Here is a 23493-nt window from a genome sequence, read left to right as displayed (position 1 = left end):
TTTGAGACCCTGAAAGATGAAAAGAGACATTACAAGAGGAAACACTTGCCTGGCAAGGAAGCAAATCAAGCTGTGTAAAGTATTGCGAGTCTGGGACCCGCACCCACAGAGAAGAAAAAGGAATCCTACGCTTGCTAGCGTAGCATACCAATCTGGTAGGATGCAGGAACTGTGAAGTCAAGCACCAGTTTCTTGGGAGGTATCCAGCAATTTAACAGGCAAATAAGTCAATGGGAAAAGAGCACAACCCTAACCTTTGGAGTCACATATTTTGGAACATTATTTTGCATCACTTTATTACCAGTGAGAGGGGGAATGTTTCTGTTGTTTGAAAGCACAACAAATACTTTACAAAAAGACCATCCTTGCACATTTATCTTATTCTTTTACTGTTAGGGACAGTAGCAGGTTTTTGGACACAACGGTGACAGACTTTTTAGTTTCGGACTTCCTGGCAATTTCATTTGTTTCCTTTAAGGCAGGGAAACCTTTCTTATAGGGATAAAGAGGCATTTTTCTAACCCTAAAAGTTAATATCCAAAAACCTGCCACCATTGTGTCTGAGCCTTACTTATGCACCCTTACAGAACCCCTGCGTTCCATCCTCGCAATGTACCTCCCAGACATTGCTCTGCTAGTTCATATCTTTCTGCTCCCCAAGCCTACCTTTCCCCATAGTCTTAACCTAATTCCCCTGCTCCAACCTAGTGAACCCTCCTACACCCGCTATATATGGTGAGACTCCACTCCCTCTAACCCACCCTCAGTGCACTGTACCGCTACCCACCACCATCGCTTACCTAAGCACCCTACTCGCTTTACTGTCAGTTATCATACAATCTGTGCATACCTGAATCTAGCTGTGTTGTTCAGGCTCTATGCATAACGGAACCTAGCTGTGTTGTCCAGGCTTTGTTCACCTTTGAATCTAGCTGTGCTTTCAAGGCTCTGTGCATACCTGAATATAGCTGTGTTGGCCATTCTTTGTTCACATTTTGAATCTAGCTGTGTTTCCAAGTACTGTTCATACTTGAATCTAGTTCTGCTTTCAAGGCTCTGTGCATTCCTGAATCTAGCTGCACTGTCCAGGCTGTGTTCACATTTGAATCTAGCTGTGTTGTCCAGACCATGTTCACATTTGAATCTATGTTTATGTTTATATAGCGCTTTACACCAAAGCACTTTACATTATAACAACAAGAATACATTGAAAATAAAAACAGGAGAAGCAAATTACAAAACATGAATTAAAACAGTAGGTAGAACAATTTGCCTATGAGGAAAAAACGAGAAAGGAGGGGTGAAGAAGGGGAAAGAAGAGGGAGAAGGAAGAATAATGGAATGAAGATGCGAGATGAGGGGAGGAAACATTAGAGGAGACGGGGCAGGAAAAGAAAGGTAAGGAGGGGAGGGCATGAGGGAAGAGAGAGGAAGGTGATGGAGGGGATAGGAGTGTCAGGGTGGGGAGTGGAGAAGAAGGGATTTCAAGGAAATACGGAAGGAGGAATAGGTAGGGATGGAACTGATAGAGAGGGGTAGGGAGCTGAAAGGAGCGGAAGCGAGAGGAGGTGCAAGTGGACGGGGCAACAGAGAGTAGGAAGAGATCGGAGAGAGTGGGAGGGAGTGTAGAATGAAAGGAGAGAGGAGAGATAAGGGGGGGCAAGGTCGTGAAGATATTTAAAGACCAGGCAGAGGAAATTAAATTTAAGTTGGGAGTGAAAGGAGAGCCAGCCAAGGTAAGAAAGCGAGGAGGAGATGGAGTCATGAGGAGAGAGAAGCTAGAGGGTACGATGGCAGAGTGGTAGAGGGATTTGAGGGGGGCAAGATAGGAAGCAGGGAGTCCAAAGAGGAGGGAAGAATAGTAGAAAAGACGAGAGCAGATGAGGGAGGAGTTTAAAAGTTTAGTGGCGTGGAAGGTGAAGGAGGAGCAGACTTTACGAATATTGAAAAGGTGGAAGCGACATGCGCAAGAGGTAATAGACATATGGTGGGTAAAGGAGAGGGAGGAGTCAAAGTAAATACCTAGGTTACTAGCATGGGCAGAAAAAGGAGGGTTGGAGGGGATAAAGTAAATAAAAGGAGGGGGAGCGGGAGCGGGAAGAGTGTTGGAGGGAAAGAATAAGACTTCAGTCTTATCAGTGTTGAGAGAGAGAGAGAAAGTGGGATGACATCCAGTCTTTAATAGCAGGAAGAAAGATTAAGGTGGAGATCAGGAGTGAAGGAAGAGAAGGAAAGGAAAAGCTGGGTGTCATCGGCATAGAAATGGTGCGAGATTCCAATAGGGGCGAGAAGGAAGGTGTAAAGAGAGAATCGGAAAGGATCAAGGACAGAGCCTTGGGGTACACCGTAGTCCAAGTGGAGAGTAGGGGAGGTACGACCTCCCCGGGAGACAGCAAAAGAGCGGCAGGAAAGGTAACGGGAGAGCCATTTAAGGACAGAGCCTTTGAGACCAAGAGAGGAAAGAGTGTTGAGAAGTAAGGGGTGATCAACGGTATCAAAGGCAGCAGAGAGGTCGAGGAGGATGAGGACTGAGGATTGCTTAGAGTAGCGAGAAGTGAGGAGAGGGTTGAGAACATAGGTGAGAGAGGTCTCAGGGGAGTGTTTAGGGCGGAAGCCAGATTGAGAGAGGGGAAGGAGAGAGAGGTTAGCAATAAAAGCAGAGAGCTGAGAGTAGACTAAGCGTTCAAGTATTTTAGAGAGGAATGGAAGAAGTGAGATTGGACATAAATTAGATGCAAGATGGGGATTAGCAGAAGGTTTCTTCAGAATAGGGATGATAGTATTGTGCTTGAAGGCGGCAGGGAAGGTAACAGATGAGAGACATATATCGAAGAAGGAGGTTAAGTAAGTAATGAGAAGAGGGTACATTTTAGGAATAAGGAAGGTGGGGAGTGGGGCAGAGGGGGCAGCAGTAGGATGAGATTTGGACAGGAGGAGGGAGACATCAGAAGGAGTGACAGGAAAGAAGTCAGACATACAAGCTGAGGGGGAGAGTGGGGAAAGGGGGGACTGGAATATGAAGGGGAGGAATGAATGTTTTGGCAGAGAGAAAGAATTTTGGAAGAGAAGAATTCAGCGAAGTCAGAAGGAGAGAGGGGAGACGTAGCAGAGGGGTCAGGAGTGGGCGGGGAGAGAAGACGAGAAAGGGTTTGATAGATGCGGTGAGGATGAGATGCTTGGGAGTGAAGGAGGTTAGAATAGTAGGGACGTTTAGCCGAGCTGAGGCAGGAGTCATTTAGAGAGTGGTAAGAGAAATAGGAGGTTTGGTTAGATAAAGAGGGGAGTTTGAGCTAGCGACGTTCGAGGCGGCTCAGAAGGCGACGCATGGACAGGAGGTGAGGGGAAAGTCAGGGTTGAGAAGGTTTACGAGTAGGACAAAAGGAAGAAAGGGGGTTTGGTTGTGACTGGAAGAGATAGAGGAGGACAGAGAGGATAGGGCATCATTAGCTGTGAGATAAGAGAAATCAGAGAGAGAGGGAAGAGAGGAAGAGCAAGTGTCAAGAAAGAGAGAAGGGCTAAAGTTATGGAGATCTTGTTGAGAAAAAGATGTGGAGGAGGATGAAGGAATGGGTGTAGGGAGAGGAGAAGGGGGAAAAGGAGAGTAAAGCATGATCAGAGAGATAGTTGGGTAAAGTAGAGATGGGGGAGGGGTAGGTAGAGTTAAAGATAAGGTCAAGAGTAGAGCCAGAGGAGAGAGGAGGTAGGAGTCAAGGATGAAAAGAAGAGGGGAAGGATGAGGGGTAGTGGGGAGGTGAAGGTTGAAATCGCCAAGTACGGTGAGGGGGGAGGAGGAGTGGGAGATAAGAGAGGAGGTGGTCAAGGTCGGCGTAAAAGGAGGAAAGAGGGGCAGGAGGTCTGTAGATAATTAGAAAGGAAATGGGATGAGGGGAAGTAAAGGATTTGTAAAAGTATTCAAAGGAAGGGAAAGTTGGAAGAGGCAATGGGGAGGTCGAAGAAATGTATTTAGGGTGGAAGAGGAGACCAATGCCGCCGCCACGACCAGAAGAACGAGAGACATGAGAGGAGGAGGAGGAGAAGGTGGTGGTGAGAGAGGCAGGAACAGTAGAGTTGTGAAGGGGGGTCCAAGTTTCGGTTATACAGAGGAAATGAAAGTTAAGTCGGAAGAACATGTCCAAGACAGCTGCTGTCTTATTGCAGAGGGATCTAGCATTCCAGAGAGCAATGTTGATGAGCCTGGAGGGTTGGATGATAGGGGGTAGATGAGGTTGGGGCGATGAGGGTGCGTTGGAAGGGAATGGGGTGAACGAGCAAGGGAATGGACTTGAGGATAAGTGGGAGGGAAAGGAGAAGATGGGGGGGAATTAAAGGAGGGGGAAGAGGGCAAAGAGTAAGGAGGATGAGGATAGTGGATTCTGGCAAACACATGACAGTGGGGGGAGGACAGTGCAGTGGTGGAGAGAGTGAAGGGGAGGTTAGAAGAGTCTAGGTGGTAGCAAACAGTATGTGGGGAATAAAGAGTCCAGGAGGTGGCAGGAGGGCCAGCTGATCGGAAGGGCCCAGAAGGGTGCAGGCGGACCACAGGTCTGAAGGGTTCAGCTGGTTGCAGGCGGCCCCTGGGTCCGAGGGAATAAGGAGCTGTGGTGGAGGCATAGAATTCATAGTAAAGAAAAAACAGTTTAAAGTGAAAGATCACATGCAAGCCTAGTTTGGCTTGTAACAAAGCGCACGGAAAAAAAAACTCGGCTTGCATGTGATCTTTCATTTTAAACTGTTTTTTCTTTACTATGAATTCTATACTCCATATGTATGTCTGAATAAACCAAAATTTCTTTCTATTCTTATGTATATATTTTTTTGTGACTTTCGACAGCTAACAATTACCAAACTAGCTTCCTGCCTTTTGGAAACCTACCGTAGTTAACACAGTAAAATAGGGGTAGCTTATGACTCTCTCTTCTCCCTGTAATTAACGCCTTTCTGAGTCAAGCCCCTCTTTAACAAAAAAGAAGGCACCTAGCCCCCTCTTTTCTTTAGGAGAATAGACCAGGCCAGAACAAGGCAGCCACAAGGGAAAACCAGAGAAGAGGGGAAGGCAAGCAGTTCAGGACAGACGAAGAAGTAGGAGCAGCAGGCAGGCAGGCAGGCAGGCAGGGGAAAACCCCAGGAAAAGGGGCAACCCACAGGGATTCAGCAAGCTAAATTACACAGAGCGCATTTGGACGCATCTGTGTGGTTTTCTGCAGGGTTTAAATAGCCTGCTGCTCCTGCACTGCGTTCATTGCAGCGGGTGTCGTTGCCATAATGATGGATGCAGTGCCTGAAGAGAATGCGCGGCGGAACAGCAGTGCACCGCTGTGCTTGAGAACAGCATAGTGGCGCTCATCACGGAACCGGCAGGATGACTCCTGCCCCTGTGCTGTGGCCTGGATCGAGTCAGTCTGCCGCCGTCCTGCCTGCCGGCCCCTCCTTCCCACAGTCGCAAGGCGGGTATTGCCTCCAGGTAAGTTGCAACGGGCTATGGCAGTGACAGGCCTGAGGCATGACACCAAAATTTATTAGTACTGGGAAGAGTTGGATTGGTCCCACTGTAATCTTTGTTAACTTGACACCATTCACTGGTACTGGGACGACTATGAGTGATCCCATGGTAGTCTTCATTCTATTCATGCCACTTCCCCCACCCGGGTCTCCCACCATTCCGAATACCTCTTTCATACAGGGTAGGCATCACCAGTTCTACCCTCTGGGTCAGGTTTGTCCGTCTCACATAACTTGCATGGACTTCCTCTCCTCCCTTCTTCCTTCCGCAGCTCCATCCCTGGTACGGTCTCAGTGTTGTTCACGGACTTGTCGGTCCACCCTGTCTGAGTCACGCACCACCTTCAGGCCTCCCTTTCTCTCTCTCCCTTTCTTTTTTCTTGGTCTGCGATGCCTGCTCCACAACAGGCAGCTTTGCGTTCACCGACTGGTTCCTAAGCTAGGATTCAAATCGCCTGGGCTCCCAAGACGAGATCTGCTTCCATTAATCTTTCCTTGGTTTTTATGAGAAAGTGTTGGATCCTCCTCAGCGTAGGCTCACAGTCCTTTGTCTCTTTCCGTGGCACAATCGTCATGCTTCACCCTATATTCTTTGTCTCTGTGTGGTTGGCTACCAACTCCTGATTACTCTTCATGGTTCTCCCATTCTTCTTCACAGTATGAGTGGTTTGTGAAGGTTGATTACTGATAACATTACAGTAGCAAATAGTGACGGTTTAGGAGGTAATGTTTTCATTCTTTGAAGTTATAGTTACTGCCTCATGAGTGGTTATAGCGAGTTACTGGATGCAATGTAAATCCTTGTCCACTAAGTGGGGAGGCTCTCCCTGTTAGGTCCGCTGACCGCCACTCCTTGGGGGATTATTGCATAGCGTGCTCACCCCAGTAGCCTCATGGAGAAGGGCTCCCCTCTGGGGAGAAGTGCTGAGATCCTATGAATCGTCACAATACCTATAATTATCTGAAAGGAATATACAGCAAATACTGGCAAAAATGTCTCATGAACTTGTGCATACCCTTCAGAGGTTACCTGGACCAACTTCGGTGTACATTGCTGGTTATTCTGAAAGCATTTGGATGCAGTATCATCTGTTTTTCAAACTTAAATTGTTACCTATTTATTCTATATTTCTTTTTTTTTTTAATCTCTTTATTAGTATGTCATTAAATTAAATCACAGAAGAATGAAATATAGAAAGGAATAGTGAACCAGAGAACACAAATCAAAATTATTCAATTAATGAACATATCAATAAACAAACATCATAATCAAATGATCCCTCCGACATACTAAGAACATTTTCATTTTTGTAAACAATAAAAGAGCAAAATACCACAGTCAATAAAAACATTTAACATAGAACATACACACAAACACCAACAACACACGGACACCAAACCAAATCCCCCAAAAAGTATAATAGTGAGAAGAAAAATAAATAAATACATAAATCTTTCCCCTCTTCCTTTCCTCTTCCTTTTCCCACTACACCATTTCTACCCACTCTTCATACTAATCCGCAGCGTATATAGTCAATCATACAAGGCATTGAATGGACCCCAAAACAGATTGTACACCTCTTCCTTGTCTTTCACTCTAAATGAGAACTTTTCAAAATTCGATAAGGTGCGCAAATCAACTAACCAATCTTCAACTGTAGGCTTCTTCCTAGTTTTCCAAACTCGAAGGATCAGCCTTATTTATCCAACCACTATATTTCAAAGAACGCCTACACCTACCTCGATGTAGAAATAAGATAATGTTCCCACCCAATCTCTGTAAAGCTACATCCAAAATTAAATCAATTCTATCAGTCACATCAGTCCAGAAAGTCCGAACTCTAGAGCAATCCCATAGAAGATGCATAAGGGTACCAACATCATTTCCACATCCCCAACATAGATTATCAGTTTGTAACCCCAGTTTATACATTTTAACTGGTGTCCAGTACACCTTACCCACCACCTTCTGTCTAATCGGACGCAAGTTCAAATCCGTACCCACATTGGCACTTACCCTAAGAATATCCTTCCATTCCCTGTCCGTAAAATACATATTTAGATCATCCGACAACACCATCCTCAATTTATCCCACGCTGCAACATGTTTATCTTCCAATTGCATAAAGGTCATATATGTACGCACAGAATATTCCTGTCCTGTAAGCAATTGACACAGTGCGGGTTTGATTCCCAATGAATTGCCAATCATCCTTTTCTAAACCATTGGCGGGTCTTAAGTAGTAATCCTTTAGTATTTTTCAATGCCTCTACATAAAATATGCAAAATGTGCATTTGCCACTAGCCATCGGCTGTTGATAATTGTCTCTTGGCGAGTAAGAAATGGTGTCCTGTCTGTACGTGCAGAATTGAGGCGGCAAGGGACTTTTTTATTATGACTGGCTATTAGCTTGCAACTTCAAATTGTTCCCCTGATGTTGCTACAAAAAGTCCAAAAGCTTACCACTGTTCTCCTTGAAAACTTTATCTAATCATTACAACCCTCTTTTTATGCATGTTTTATCATTTTGAATTTCACAAATTGACTGTGAGTGGACATACAGAATGTTTCTTGTTATATCAACAAATGAACAATCTCAATAGAAACAACATCTACATCCTCTTGTGTTTTTTAGCTTAAGCCACACACAAAGGTGTTGTCCTTTGGCCTGTGTTTAATATACTGGTGATATAAGGGGAACCTTACCAAAACCATGAACTGCAATCCACATTGCACCTTTCATTTGCAAGAAGCTCAAATGTTACTGTCTTTTTCAGCCATGGCTTCCGGGACAGCATTAATCTACGATGGTGAGATGATGAGCCATAAGCTACTGTGGGAGGAGTAAGTAACCTTTGTATTCATTGTAACCTTTAACATGCCATTCATTCTGTGCAACCAAAACAGTTAATGACCTTGATCCCTGATCGAGTATGATGCGTCCAGCACCTTGAGGTTTCACACAGGAATTTGGCACTTAAGTCTGAGAAGGTGTGGCCTAATTTTGTTCCCTAAAAATAGAAGCCATTGTTTTAGATCTAGCTAATTTTATAATTGGACACTGAGGTGGTAAAGGATGTTAACCCCTCAATGGTACCATGGGTTTAAAGATGGCGTGCATGTTTGGGAGAAAAAACATAGACCGAAACTGCAAGTTTTGTGTTCTGGCTCCAGTTTTACTACATAAAAACACTTGGATGGCAGTTTCCAAGATAGAAGTTCTCAATTGTGTTATCGTTGTGTACAATTTGCAACCCCCTGGGTAAAACATGATCTTTATCGGGACCACATAAATTGATTGAAGTATGGATGTCCTTTAACAAAGTCATGATTGTTACTTAGTATGCATGTTTTCATTAATCATACATTTCGGTATTAGTGAAACATTGGCAATATCTGTTGCATACCATTGACATCTGTGTGTGTGCTGGGATGCATCAGGACAAGCAGTCAAAACCACGAGGAGCAGATTAAAGGATCCTCTATCATTAAAGATCACCAATGGGAGTTCTGCAGCATTATAAAACCCTACTGGAGGACAATAGTTGAAAACATAAGGGGTAATTACATTTCTGATGCTTGGTAATCTGCTTAGAATCACATGCTGTGCATATGGTCCGACATCCAGTGGTAACCGCGAGTATTGCATCTTGTCTTTCGGGGGACCGAAAGGGGACGTCGGCATAGGCGTGTCTGAAACACTATCCCTATCGTGACGTGTGTACTACCCAAAATTCCTCACGCGCCGAGGTCCCTCAGATTGTTTTTTTCCACCCAGATAACTAGTCGCCCTATAGCAGAGCTCTTCGTGAGACATTGTTTATCTTACCGAATTGTCGGTTATTCCCCGTTAAGTCACTTCGCCCATCAAGAACATCTTCGACGAAGACTACGGGGGAATCGTCTACGGCTGTGGGTTCCGGCGCCTAAGATCCGGCGTTCGGACTTCCACGTGGTCGGGCCTTCTGGCCGGCCTACATAGTAGGGAGAGTGGGCTCGGGGTTCGCCATACTGTTATTATGTCTTTCCTCTTTTCTACTGCTTTCCTTCTTGGTCTGGTCACCCTTCCCTTCTGCTATGGAAAGGACTCCATTTAGATTCTGCCCTGTGTGTAGGGTCAGATATCCGTGGAAAGACGAGCACACGTCGTGTAACGCTTGTCTCCCCCTAGAGCACGATGAGAAGCAGTGTTCGGCGTGTAACCTAAAACCCTTAAGGAGCGTCGGTTGAAGCGGTGGGCCGCGTACGGAATGTCACGCGTGGAGCCCCCTCCCCTGCTGCGACACCAGCCGAAAGTGACGGGGGTACATCGGATGACCAAACGTCCAACGCGGACGTTATAGACCTTGAGGCGGACTATTCTAGGGCTGCCACGCCCGTCCCCGACCCTTCCAGGATCGACTCCGGTCTTGCTACAGGGACCACACCTGGTGACAGGGGCGTACACTCGCACTGCACAAAGCACACAACCCAAGCGCCCTCCTCGATGACTTCGTCGAAGAAGGCGAAAGCGCCAACGGGTCCGCCGGAAACTTCGGCGACACCCACGGATCGGTCTGATCCGAAGCCTTCCCCGCATCCACAGCAGCGCATGACGACTGGGCAAAAGAAACATAACAAGGGCGCTACTCCCGAAACTACACGCCCCGAAGTTTCAGAACAAGAAACTTCAACGGATTCCAAGGTTCCCAAGGCCTGTACAGGCCCGAAAACTACGAGTAGGCCTCTACCCGAGAAGCCATCCGCTGGCCCTTCTGGAGCCGCGGGAGACATTTTCACTGCCGACACATCATCGGAGGCGTTGTCTCCCGAAGATTCGGTGACTATCCGTAAGAGCATCAATAGGATTGCTACGGCGGTGGGCCTAGTACCGGTTCCGCCCACAGTTATGGGCCAATCCGCCGAAAAGTTTTCCACTGATTGGTAAGACCATCCCGAAGACTCTTACGAAGAAAGCCAGTTACCCCTCTCAAGCACCCTGAGGAGATCCTTTCGACGCCTTAGGACGGAGAACACGGTTCCTACTCAGCTAGGTCCATTTGGGTCATCCAAGTGGACCACAGAGCAATTCGAGGGGTGTATGGATCGGCTGGAGCAGTTTTTCAGGGCTTCTGATCAACCTCCGCTGAAAAAAGCTCGGGTAGACCCTAACCCTCAAACACAAGATGTCCAACACCTGGATGTCCAACACCAAGTTGACTATCAAGAAGATGTCCAGATGGACACATATAGAGACATCTATACAGAAGAAGAGGAGTCTTTTCTGGATAACTATGGGGAAGATCAAGGGGCAACGGACAACTGGTAGGACTCCCAGCAGAACGATCACAACTCTGATATCATTTGCCTCGACTCTCCCCCATCCACCCCAATTCGACAAGCTTCCCCGGTGGATGATCAAATGGCTTTCAACAACATGTTGAAAAAAGCAGCGGAATTATTTAAAATTGCCACGCTGGAAGCTCTGCCCGAACAAGATTTCGCGGAGGACATTATTAATGAAAAGCCTCCGGCAAGCCAGTCTATCCCTCTCTTGAGCTCTGTAAAGAGACGTCTGGCCCCTTCCTTACTCACACCCACTCAGACTAGGGCTGTGAACCCAAGGGTCGAAAAACTTTTCCTTTCCGACCCTCCCCCACCGACCCGCTTTATATCAAAGGACACGCAATCCCAGACTCGCTGGTGGTGACCAACACTCGCAAGAGAGCAGGGGTTCCCCTTGCCACGGGAGAGTCACCCCCGGACAAGGAGTCCAAAAGGTTGTATGCCTTAGGCAAATGGGTTACGTCGGCGGCGGCCTATACCGTCCGGATTGCCAATAACACGACGTTACTGGCAAGCTATGTCGACGCCCAATGGAACCTACTCCAGGAAGGCCTTCAAGAGGTTCCGGAACCAACCAGAGCCAAGCTTCTCGCCATTGTCTCGGAGGGCAAACTTGCCAATCAGAATGTGGTAAAGAATACCCTGGACACCGCAGAGACAGCAGGCAGGTCTCTCACACAGGGTACTCTCCTAAAGAGGCACGCATGGCTGCGCACGTCGGGCTTCAGGCCTGAGACCCAGGCATCCATTATCAACAAACCCATCGAAGAGGCCAACCTCTTCGGGAAGGCGGTAGATGATGCATTGGAGACAGCCAAGAAGGAGCACAAGACTATTAAGTCGCTGCACCAAATTTCCCAGAAACCCTCTTCACAGAGGGGCAGTAATTCTCAGCGGTCCTTTCGAAGACAAGCCTGCGCCGCTCAAAATAATTTCGGCACGGGCAACTTCAACTCAAGTCAACCTGCCGCAAGCCCTACTTTCTACCCCCAGAGGGGTCAGAAGCGCGGAATGAATAGAGGAAGAGGCTCCAATTCCAGAGGAGCGTCAACTTTGGGTCAGAAATGACCACCAAGTCCAGGTCCCCTCTCATGACTCCCCGGTCGGGGGGCGATTAACATCTTTCCTCAAGGCATGGGAGGGGATAACTTCAGACCAGTGGGTCTTAAAGACGGTCCCCCACGGTTACTGCGTGAAATTCGCCCGACCTCCACAGTTCAGACCGCCGAAACATCAACGCCTTTCACCGGAACATCTGCAGATCCTGATCCAAGAGGTGGAAGTGCTGCTGGGACAGGACGCCATAGAAGTCGTCCCGATTCTTCAGGTAAACAAGGGCATCTATTCAGTGTACTTCCTTGTACCCAAAAAGGATCTCACCATGCGTCCTGTTCTAGACCTGCGCCCAGCGAACAAGTTCATAAAGCCCCAGAAGTTTCGCATGGTAACACTGCAAGAGGTGATCCCATTGCTAAAACAGGGGGACTTCATGACAGCATTGGATATGAAAGATGCATACTTTCATATTTCAATGCTGCCAGCGCACAGAAAATTCCTAAGGTTCGTGATTCAGGACAAACACTACCAGTTCAAGGTACTCCCCTTCGGCATAGCCTCGGCGCCAAGGGTGTTTACCAAGGTCCTGGCAGTGGCAGCGGCACACCTGCGCAGACTTTCAGTTCCAGTTTACCCTTACCTTGACGATTGGCTCATCACGGGGGACTCGTTCGACGTTTGTTTTTCGAACACCCAAAAAACAGTAGACCTACTGTTCAGCCTGGGATTTTCTATCAACGAAAAGAAATCCAGCTTAGTCCCCAGCCAAGTAAAACAGTTCCTGGGGGCTCTAATTCGTACGGAAGACTGTCTAGTCTTCCCTTCCAGCGAGAGGGTTCAGAACATGCTCTCTCAGGTTCCTCAGTATGTAGCCAGTCGAGAGCTGACGGTACGCAAAGCTATGCGTTTGCTAGGGATGATGGCGTCATGCATATACTTGGTCCCCCACGCACGGCTGCGCGTGCGTCCCATGCAAGAGTGGCTCAACAGCCAGTGGTGTCAGGCCAGCGGACAATGGGAAGATCTGTTAGTTGTCTCGCCAGCCCTCGTTCTCTCTCTGCAGTGGTGGTCGAGGGAGAACCTCTTGAAGGGGAAAACCTTCCCCACCCCTGCAGTGGAAGCCACTCTCACGACCGACGCATCTCTCACAGGGTGGGGGGCTCACCTGCTTCAACAGACAGCGCACGGAGTGTGGTCCCCTCAGGTAGCATCCAACCATATAAACCTACTGGAGCTACTAGCAGTGTTCAAAGCATTGAAAGCCTTTCAGGAGCAACTGCAAGGGAAGACTGTGCTGGTCCTAACCAACAGCACAACAGCAATGTATTACCTGAACAAACAGGGAGGCACTCACTCTCCAGGGCTATCCAAGCTGTCCCAAAACATCTGGATATGGGCTCTCAAACACAAGATGTTCCTGATATCCCAACATGTTCCAGGGGAACTCAATCTTCTGGCAGACGTACTCAGCAGAGATTTTCCTCTGCCAGAAGAGTACGAATGGCGACTGCACAAAGACATTGTATCCAATGTCTTTGTAGAATGGGGGTTTCCAGAGATCGACCTGTTCGCTACTCAGGAGAACGCCTAGTGCCAAGATTACGCCTCCAGGTAACCCCAGAACCGATCCATGGGGAACGGTCTCTGGATAAATTGGTCGGGGACATTTGTCTACGCTTCCCCCCCCCCCCCCGACTCCCCTTCTGAACAAGATAGTACACAAGATGCACCAGGAACCAGTCACCATGATTCTGGTGGCTCCCATGTGGGCCCGCCAACATTGGTTCGCGCACCTGATGGAAATGTCCCTCTCCCCACCAGTCAAGCTGCCCTGCCTGTACAACATGTTGTCTCAGGACAGGGGGGAGACTCTGCACCCATGCCCACAAACTCTGAATTTAGCAGCCTGGCTCCTGAGGTCATAGAGTTTGGACATCTGAAACTCCCTCAAAGATGCATGGACATACTGAGGAAGGCAAGAAAGCCTAACACACGTTATTGCTATGCCAGCAAATGGAAACATTTTGTCATCTGGTCAGTGCAGTTCCAAAGGCGTCAATCCCACCGATTGCTCGCCTTCACACATTGTGTTATATCTAACCCATCTGTTGGACTCTGGGTTAGTCTTCAATTCCTTAAAGGTTCACCAAGTGGCGTTGTCAGCCTATACCACGTCACAGCAGAAGGTGTCGTGGTGGAAAATACCTGTGATTAAAGCCTTTATGGAAGGGGTTAAAAGAATTTATCCCCCCCATCGCTCACCCAGCCCCTGGGTGGGATCTAAATGTGGTTTTAACTAGGCTCATGGGACCCCCTTTTGAGCCTATGCATAAAGCTATTCTGAAAGACCTGACTTAAAAGACAGCCTTTCTAGTAGCTATCACTTCTATCAGAAGAGTTAGCGAACTACAGGCCCTCTCGGTTTTGGACCCCTTTGTTAAAGTCCACAAAGATAAGGTAGTTCTGCGCACTCATCCCAGATTTGAGCCGAAACCTATTTTGAAGTTCCATGTGAACCAGTCAATCGAACTACCCACGTTCTTCCAGAGACCTACTAACATAGCCGAAAGAAGCCTTCACACACTAGATGTGCGCAGGGCAGTCATGTGCTACATGGATAGAACTAAACCACTGAGGAAAACTAAACAATTCTTTGTTTCAGTGGTAGCTGGTAGAGAAGGGGGCCCTGTCTCTAAATCAGCAATATCAAGGGGTGGAAGGAACATAGACTTCTTACTACTTTCTCTCTTCATGTACTCCCTCACTATAGCCTTGGGCTCCCTCATGGCAGAAGAAATACAATCGGAGGGAACTCGGCGCGTGAGGGATTTTGGGTACTACACACGTCACGATAGGGATAGTGTTTCAGACACGCCTATGCCGACGTCCCCTTTTGGTCCCCCGAAAGACAAGATGCGATACTCTGCGGTTACCACTGGATGTCGGACCATATGCACAGCATGTGAATCTAAGCAGATACAATCATCAGAAATGCTTTTACGGTAAGTAATGCATGTCGTTTACCAGTATCCGGGCTGTAAATACGCCAGCATACTGGGAAACGGCAATGGCACTTCCGGCGCCTGACTTGGCGGTATTCCTGGCAGATTACAGGTGTCAAGCAAGCGTATGGTAAGGACTCCATGGGGGTAATACCGGCGCTGATAAATAACGGCTGTTTTTTGCTGGTGGGAACAATACTAAGAAGCGCCTGACTTGTAGCTTGCCGATCCAGAAACATGCTCGTATAGTTATTGTACGTTATTACCAGCACTTATGTTCCGGACCAGCAAACTTGTAATGTCCCACATAGACAAGCGTTTAGATTGCGGAACCCTTCCTTCCATCATCTTTTAATCTTGCACAATTTAAATGTGTACATATACGTTCTAAGGCCATTCCTATTGTTGAATTGTGACTTTGCACAAACTGCTTATATCTGGATTGTGCTTTTCTGTAAGAAAGAAGTCTGAAAGGAATTGCAGGTTTGCATGAACTTTACTATGTTCCTTTTTCACTTCTATCATTAAAATTATTTTTTTATTCAACTGTGATATAGTTTACCTAAGTAACTTCTCACACAGTTAAGACCTTGCAAATTCTTAACAATCCCTCTAGACCTGGAAGGCGAGTTCCTCACGTTACATACTCGCCCTAAGAGAAATGCATTCGCCCCACAGTGATGGGTGACAAAATGTTTACAGGTGATTTCTTCAAAATGGTGCATTTCACTTTAAGCAGCACACTTTGTATTTGGTGCAAAGATAGCTACCACCCAAAGGCCAGCCATGGACGATGAAACATTTATTTGCCATTTCCTGCACAAAAAGGTTGGTTGCAGTAAATTTCAGATAGGTTTCCAACCTACCCATACTCGCCAGCAAGGTCGAGTACCATGCAAATGTCACTCTCCCCTTCATAAAATCTCTTCGCCCATGCAAGTGGGCTAGTCGAGTTTGTGGGACCTGCAGTTATTCAAATAAAAATAAACACGTATAACAATGTGAGCGCTCGTCTTGTAAGCAAGACGACGCGGAGCAACATAGGTTCGATACCCGGGTCCGCGCTTAGAAACCTCTGGGTATTAAGCGCGTTATAAATAACCAATTACAATTCAATCTATATTTACACCCTTTATAATGCATTATACATTTATATTATTTTAATCTCCCCTCTACTTCAATTCAAAACTTAACTAACTCTAAAACAAGGGACATTTGGTTGTCTGCCAAACATTTTATTTCAAATTAATCTGTTTGCACTTATTCAACATTATGCACACATTTATTTAAAAAATTAATTCTTTTTTATTTAGTGCTTTAATCTAAAGCGCTTTACATAGGACATATTTACATACATTACTATTATTACCCAATCGAAATTGGCACTGAATACCTGAGAGCAGTACATTTTCCACAATTCATTAACAAATGTCTAATAGTTCCTAGTTGACCTGCTTTTATACATATCCAACATGTCTCCAAATTGTAAAGGTGTCGAAGAAAGAGACTGACACCAAGGTGGCATGATTTGGGTTATAGGAAAATGAAAGAGTCCTCGCTATCCCTAACTTCTAAGAGGGGTTTCCCCTACCTTAAAACAAATACTAAAAGGGTCTGTGAAGATGTCCGTCAAAGTATAAGCCACCGTCCTGTGTCAAAAACCTACTTCTGTCATCACACTCTAAAACTAAAGAGTAAACCAACATAAAGTTCCTTCTTTAAGGAGAGTTGCTCCTTTCTCCTGCTTCTGGATTGTTGCTTAACCAAAATGCTCCTTCAAACATAAGCACCAGGGGGAATGACACCCTTCTCCTGATTTGTAGGTTTCTAAACAGTCTTTATACAGTGTTCTCTCCAGGAGAATGGCTCCCTTCTTCTGGTGTGATTCTGTACAAGTTCCAATAGAACCCTGGCGTCACCAGCTTGACTTTTATTCCAGGACTAAAAGAATGCCTCCCTACTCTTGCTCTGCTCCTAACACACAAAGCCAGGGGGAATGACTCTTTCCCCAACATCTCTCTACTGCTTTGCTACCAGGAGAATGACCCCCTTCTCCTGGTATTATTTGATAATCATTGCTTTCAGATTGTTTGCCTTGGTAACTTGCTCTCAACAATGTCCCAAATCTTCTCAGGATCTCCGATCCTTCTCTTGTGTTTAGTGGACTTATCTCTACCACTACGATGAGGAAGATTTCCTCTCTGGTTTAATGTCTTTTTGTTGGGGTTCCAGACCCTTGTGAGAGCCCAAAGGGTGTCTCACCCACTAGAGCTCGGGGACTTGTCATCCAGGTGGCCAGGACACGGCCATCGCTTTTGGATCTAGTTCCTGGGGGTGTACCAGTGCGGGAGGGTCACCTGGCTGAGGGGTGTTCGGGGAGTGGGGGTGAGGCAGCCGATGGTGAGATGCGGTATTCCCCTCTTTTTTGTTCACCTTCCCCATCCTATTTTATAGGATTTTCCAAGTCCCAACCCCCCCTTTTTTTCACAAACACTGGGCCGAGAAAAAGGATGACTGAGAGCAACCAAATTAACTCTCCCACATCGTACTGGACATGTCCAGTTAAACGGGTCAGGTAAAGTCAGGCACTTTAAATTAAGTACATACACCTGATACCAGTTAGCTCGCCTCACACGAATAAAAGGCAACACCTAAAGACACACTCTGAGGAAGGCGGAACACGAGCAGAACTTCCGGGATGAGAGCACACCTACTGGAGCAGAGCAACTGACCAAGGGACAAGAGCAGTGGGCCGAACACCCATAGGGTTCCCTACTGGAGGTCGTTGCCTCTGACAGACTACGAAAGAAACGTGGAGAAGGACAGATCCCATAAGTTATAATAGTATTGGTTTCCAAGGACACCAGCAACACTCCCTGGTGAACAGCAGAGTTGGGGAGGCGAGGCCAAGCCTGTGGTATTAACCTTGACTTGTGAATTGTACATAGCAAAACAGGAAAGAAACGCACACAGCCAGAGAGTTGGCAAGCGACCTGAGAGACCGGTGTGTGTTAAAGAGAATGAAGTAGCAACCATTATCACACGTAAAGGTTGTACGAGTATGGATGAGTCGTGAAGAAAGGCAGACCTGTGAATGAACTTTGAAGTAAAAAAGCAGCTGTGAGATCAGTGATATTATGTAACCGAGTGGTCCGGCAAGAGGAAGTAGCCCATTTGAAAGTCTCTGTGAAAGGTACATTGTTTGAAGTTCTAAAACAGACGGCGAAAGCGAATTAAGGAAAAGTAACCGTGAACTGAGAGTCGAAGTGGTCCTGCGGTGCTCTGGTAAAAGCACCATGCACATTTGAAAGTCTTCTAATGGAGTCCGAGCCTGATTGAGGGAGACCTAAAGTACAATAAACTTGGGGAAGGGAGCCCCCTTGTAAGATTGTGTTGAACTGTGACGTGAGAGGTCTGAGCCCAGCAGAGGGGGACCTGCATGAATTGTGTGCTGTAAGGTCTGAGCCTGGCAGAGGGGGACCTTTCTGAACTTTATGTTGGAAAGACAATTTTGGAAAGTCAAGAAAAAGACTTTAACGTGGAAGGCCAGGCGGGCCTCAATCCATGGTTTGGAACTGCTTAGAGTGTTAAAATACGCAGCCAGAGTGTGTCATCCTGCCTACAGAGAAAGCCTTATTACGTGAGGTGTAACGTGAGGAGGAGAGCTGGTTCAATTACCTTTTATTCTTTTTGAACACTGATTTTTCCTTTTGCATACATTTCTCCTTTTACACTTTGTGTATAAGAGATAGGGCAGGCATTAGGTTTTGTTAGCATAGGCCATTTTGATTTGACCAACGCCACTAGGACTGTTTTGTTTATCGTTTGATGGTTGAGAATACTCCCATCTTAGTTATAGGGCAAATTAGGAGTTTCTCCAACCCCAACATTTTCAATAAAGGTTTTACAAATTGTATCCATTATATCAGTGTCATACCTGTGATACCATGCTTTCCCTACACCCTTCAAATGGATTGTGTCCTCCCACGTATTCCTCATCTTATGATATTCATATCCGCCAGCTTTGCTGCTTTGGAAAAATCATTCTCGGCAGCGGGCGCTGTGCACAAGCTTGTGGCGCCGATGTCCCTCGATGGGCTCCGTACCGTGTCGACGTCACCATCAGTATAAGTAGCTTTTACTGCGCCCATTTGGTTAGTTCTTCGCTCTCATGAACGGCGCACTTCGAAATTTTCTTCAAGAAAATGTCTTCTTCCACCCGTTCTACTCCCAGGACGGGGTTAAAAAAATGTATTGACTGCGGATCGAAAATGTCGATTACAGACCCCCACCGCGTTTGTCTTTGCTGCCTAGGTTCAGACCATTGAACCGGCTACTGTGGCTCCTGTCAGTCGATGACGGAGAAGGCCCTTTGTGAGAGAAAAGGTAAACTGGCAGTGGGGCGGGAAGCTTCCAAGGCCTCTTCGAAGGCCTTGTTAAAAACATATAAAAGTCGAGCGATTCGAAGGAATCGGATCACCGTAAAAATTCTAAGAAGTCTCGATCATGCAGTAGATCGAGACGTTCTTCATCTTCATCAAAGAAGGTTAAAAGGAGACATAGATCTCCCTCCTCTTTCTACGAATTGGTAAGATGTCCGACTAAGTCGGATTCCCCAAGAAAATGGGATGAATTTAGAAGGAAGATGATGAAGGTCTTTGAGAATGCGGCCTCGACACCCTCAAAGAATCTTCAAAAGAGCCAGACCCCGGTCGCTCCGTTGGACGACACAGGGAAGTCAGGAACCACTGTGGAAAGATCCAGTAGTAAAGATGAACTTTGAAAATCTCGAGTCAACGTCAAATCGCGGAAGACTCATCGAGAATCAAGTGTTTTCCTGACTCTGACAAAAAACATAAATCGCCGAAGCCCTCGACGACTTCGTCGACACCATCGGCGCCGACAGCTTTGACATCTAAGCCACAGGTGTTTTCGACATTTTTGTCGAAGACGTCATCGGTGCCGTTGAAGATTCCTGCGATACCATCGAAGATTCTTTCGACCCAAACTCAAGCACAGGAAAGGAGATTTAATCCTTTACCTAAGTCAGACTTCTTTATTTGGAGAAAGTGCCTCATAAGAACAAGTTTCTCCTTTTGGAGTGCAATATGGTACCAGAGAGGTTCCCGAAGAATTAATCGATCCAGAATCGAAAATGAGAGACCTGTGTGACACCCTTCACTCTGCTAATGGTATCAATACGTCACCAGAGCTAGAGTTTGCAAAACCTGACCCTGCAGAACATGCAGATTCAGGGTACAGGAGTTTAATGAATAGTGGAGTACATGGGCTGGGGTAGTTCCTCTCCCGTATTTGATCAGGATGATATGACTGATATACTTGACCAGGGTCCCCAGAAGGACCCAGTTCTCCCCTTCCATAGGGCACTTCAGAGAACAGTGGAAAAAAACTGGGAGGTTCCCGATACTGCTTCTGCAGTCAACAGTTTTTCCCAAAGAAGTACAGAACTGCCAGTTCTGACCCTTATTACTTAAGGAAGCACCCCACTCCAGAAAGTCTTGTTATTCAGGCAGCAACTTCGTCAGGACAGCCTATCCATCTATTCCCCCGGATAGAGAGAATAAGAAAGTGGATGCTTTACCCTAAGATCTTTAACTCGGGTAGTATGGCTCTTAAGTCTACAAATGTCACCTGTACCCTGGCCAGGTTCACCCATACCCTGTGGGACTGCATTTCGGCGGCGGCTGATCATATTCCGGAAGGCGAGGAAAGAGAAAGCTTCCTGAATATTGTTGAAGACGGAAAGAAGGCAATGGGGGAATGTCTCCAGTCTGTACTGGATACTGCTGATAGTATCAGCAGATCCATGGCTGCAAGCACTGTGCTATGCAGATTTGCGTGGGTGAGGAAGTCGGAGGGGTTTGCACCCTATGTGCAGGGCAGGCTACGCAACATGCCTTTTGATGGCTTGAGGCTGTTTGGCAGTAAGGCTGATGAAAGCTTAGAAAAACTGCAGACCTCAAAAGTGGCAGCTAAATCTCTTAGCGCCTCTATGCGACAGCCTCAGAAACCTTATTCGGGCTCATCTTCCTGAAGAGGTTGTTCTTTTCGTTACTTCTCCTTTACTCCTCTTTTGGTAGAGGAAAAGGACAGGCCATTCAAAGAGGTAAAAGAAATATCCCTCGTGGTGTACGAGGAAGAGGTACGAAACCAGCTTCAGGAACGGTATCTTTGCCCTCAGCCGCTCCTTCAGCCGCCTCCAAGTCACTCTGAGGCCTTATCACACAAGACCCCGGTGGGAGGCAGAGTCTCACAGCATCTGAAAGAATGGCAGGGCATTACTTTAGATGCTTGGGCACTGGAGACAGTTGCTCAATGTTACTGCCTTCCCTTCCTAAAAAAGCCTCAGGACCACCCACCGGGAACCAACTCTGTCAAAATTCCAGATCCGCTCCTTAAAAATCTTAACCCTGCTACAGAAAGGTGCAATAGAACCGGTACCTGTAGCGGAAAGGAGCAAGGGTTGGTACTCCCCTTACTTTCTCATCCCAAAGAAGGACGGAGGATTGAGATCCATCTTGGACTTAAGAAACTTGAACAAGTTCCTCAATAAGGACAAGTTCAAGATGGTAACCCTTTCTCAGATCTTTCAGGCTCTCCAACTCCAAGACCGGTTGGTATCATTGGACCTTCAGGATGCTTACTTTCATGTGCCAATCCATCTCAAGCACAGAAAGTACCTGAGGTTCGTGGTTAGCGGTTCTATCAGTTTTGAGTTCCGCCATTCGGGCTGACCTCCGCCCGAGGGTTTTCACCAGACTGATGTCGGTTGTGGCAGTGAGTCTCAGGAGAGGGGGGGGGATTCACATCTACCCCTACCTGGACGATTGGTTGATCAGAGTGCGTTCTTCCGAACAAGCTCAGGAACATCTGTCAATCACCTGTCGCTCCCTTCACAGACTGGGCTTCTCCCTCAATTTCAAGAAGTCCCACATGATACCATCCCAAAAGCTCAATTTTTTCAGAGAAGTCCTGGATACTTCCTCGGGCAAAGCCTCGCCTCCTGTCATGATGCCTACCCCCGGGGATCCAGATCAAGTCCAGCAACCCCGGAAGCAGGCATCAAGTTATTCCAAGCAGGCCCAACAACCCCTGTGAGGGGCTATTTGGGTGCAGTCCTGGCATCTATGGCGCCAGGCTCATATGGAGAGTCAGTCCTGGTGCCATAGGCGCCAGGCTCATAGATTAAAACTTACCTGATGCAGACCATGCTGCAAGAGCTCCAAGCCAAAAGAGGCTTGGAACGGACTACTTTACCCAGGGACTATTTTTTACTCGGGTGGTGTCGAGGAGGAATACTTACCTGGGACTACTTTGGAGGCTATTTAAACCACGCCCGAAGAGCAGCACACGCTTCGCGTTATTCTGCATCCAGCAGCTTAACGCTCACCGTGCCTGCAAGTCTGCATCCAGTCTTCTGCCACGCCCGCCTCGAGTCTGGAGCTCCTAGAAAGAGGGAGAAAGAAGGAGAAAAGGTTAGAACAAGAGCAATACCTTTAGTCCTTACCTGAATTCCCGATCCACCGTACCTTCGAGCTGGAAGAAAGAAGTTATTTTATGCGCGTCGCCTCGCCTGCTGCAGCGCCGCGCTGAACTCACCGGCGTTCGCAGCATCTTCACTATCCACCGCCTCCTTCTGCATGTTCCCGCCGCACTCCGGCACCTAAGGGGAACACAAGAACTGCAAGGTGAGCCAAGAGAATAAACGGAGGCAATATTAGTTACCCCCCATAGACTTACCTGATTTTACCGCCGGGGGTACTATTCCTCTTCACGGGGAGGCGCAGCCTCCACCGCATCTTCGCCGCACCCCGGCCCCTAAGGGGAACAAAAGGACAGCAAGGTGAAACAAAGGGACAAACAAGGGGAATCCTTCTCACCACAATAGACTTACCTAATTTTACCGCATTATTCCCCGAGACTTCATAATTTCTCTCAGCACCTGAATAAGGGAGAAAGCAACAGGTTACATACTGACATTATTTTATCGAACTGTGTTGGATAATACAAATCCTTACCTGAATGTTACCGGTTGCCACGAGGAACTCTTCGCTAGGGTCAAGCTGCAACCTGCAAAGAATCGGACAAGAATAAAAGTCAGACATTTGAACTCTTACGAACTATATACTTACGGCGTCTTGTCGGAAATCTCAGAGTCAATATTGTTCTGGGACTCACCAATTCCTTCGAACCAGTGAAGCAACTGGTTATCTACGCGTCCCTGCGCTCAATGCAGGATGGAGAGCTCATCTTTCCAAACCATCAGGTGAGACTATAAGAGGGGACATTAAAAGTGATCAGTGGGGAGAACAGCGGGGATGGGGGTTAACACTCAACTCCACGGGTGGTTAATTCCCTTTCTCCATTTGCAGAAGAATACTCCTATTGGCCAAGCAAACGAAGCTAGGTGGGCCAGTCCAGTCTGTCATCTCGGCACTACGCGTTCCATTGGTGGAGACCGCAGCTGTCCAGTTCAGATCGACGCCCCTGTGGGAGCCAGGTGAGCGTAACACCTCCCGAGGTGAGAGCTCTCCACATTCTGCAGATGGTAACAAAGTTCCAGAATGCCCAACATCTTCCGTCCTTCG

General features: G+C 47.1%; 1 protein-coding gene across 1 annotated transcript in view; it reads left to right on the top strand.

Moving 5' to 3' along the window:
• The window catches only part of HDAC10 (histone deacetylase 10), a 706011-nt gene that overhangs the window by 49291 nt on the left and 633227 nt on the right, over window positions 1–23493 (top strand). Inside the window, exon 2 of the mRNA XM_069627848.1 lies at window positions 8279–8345. Within this exon, the coding sequence (XP_069483949.1) occupies window positions 8281–8345 (65 nt within the window). The 5' untranslated portion in view covers window positions 8279–8280. The remainder of the gene's footprint in view (window positions 1–8278; window positions 8346–23493) is intronic.

The sequence above is a fragment of the Ambystoma mexicanum genome, chromosome 12 (genome assembly GCF_040938575.1).
Source record: "Ambystoma mexicanum isolate Mex_15411 chromosome 12, UKY_AmexF1_1, whole genome shotgun sequence".
NCBI lineage: Eukaryota > Metazoa > Chordata > Amphibia > Caudata > Ambystomatidae > Ambystoma > Ambystoma mexicanum.
Note: the sequence above shows the minus strand (reverse complement) of the source record. Positions and strands in the feature narration are given on the sequence as shown.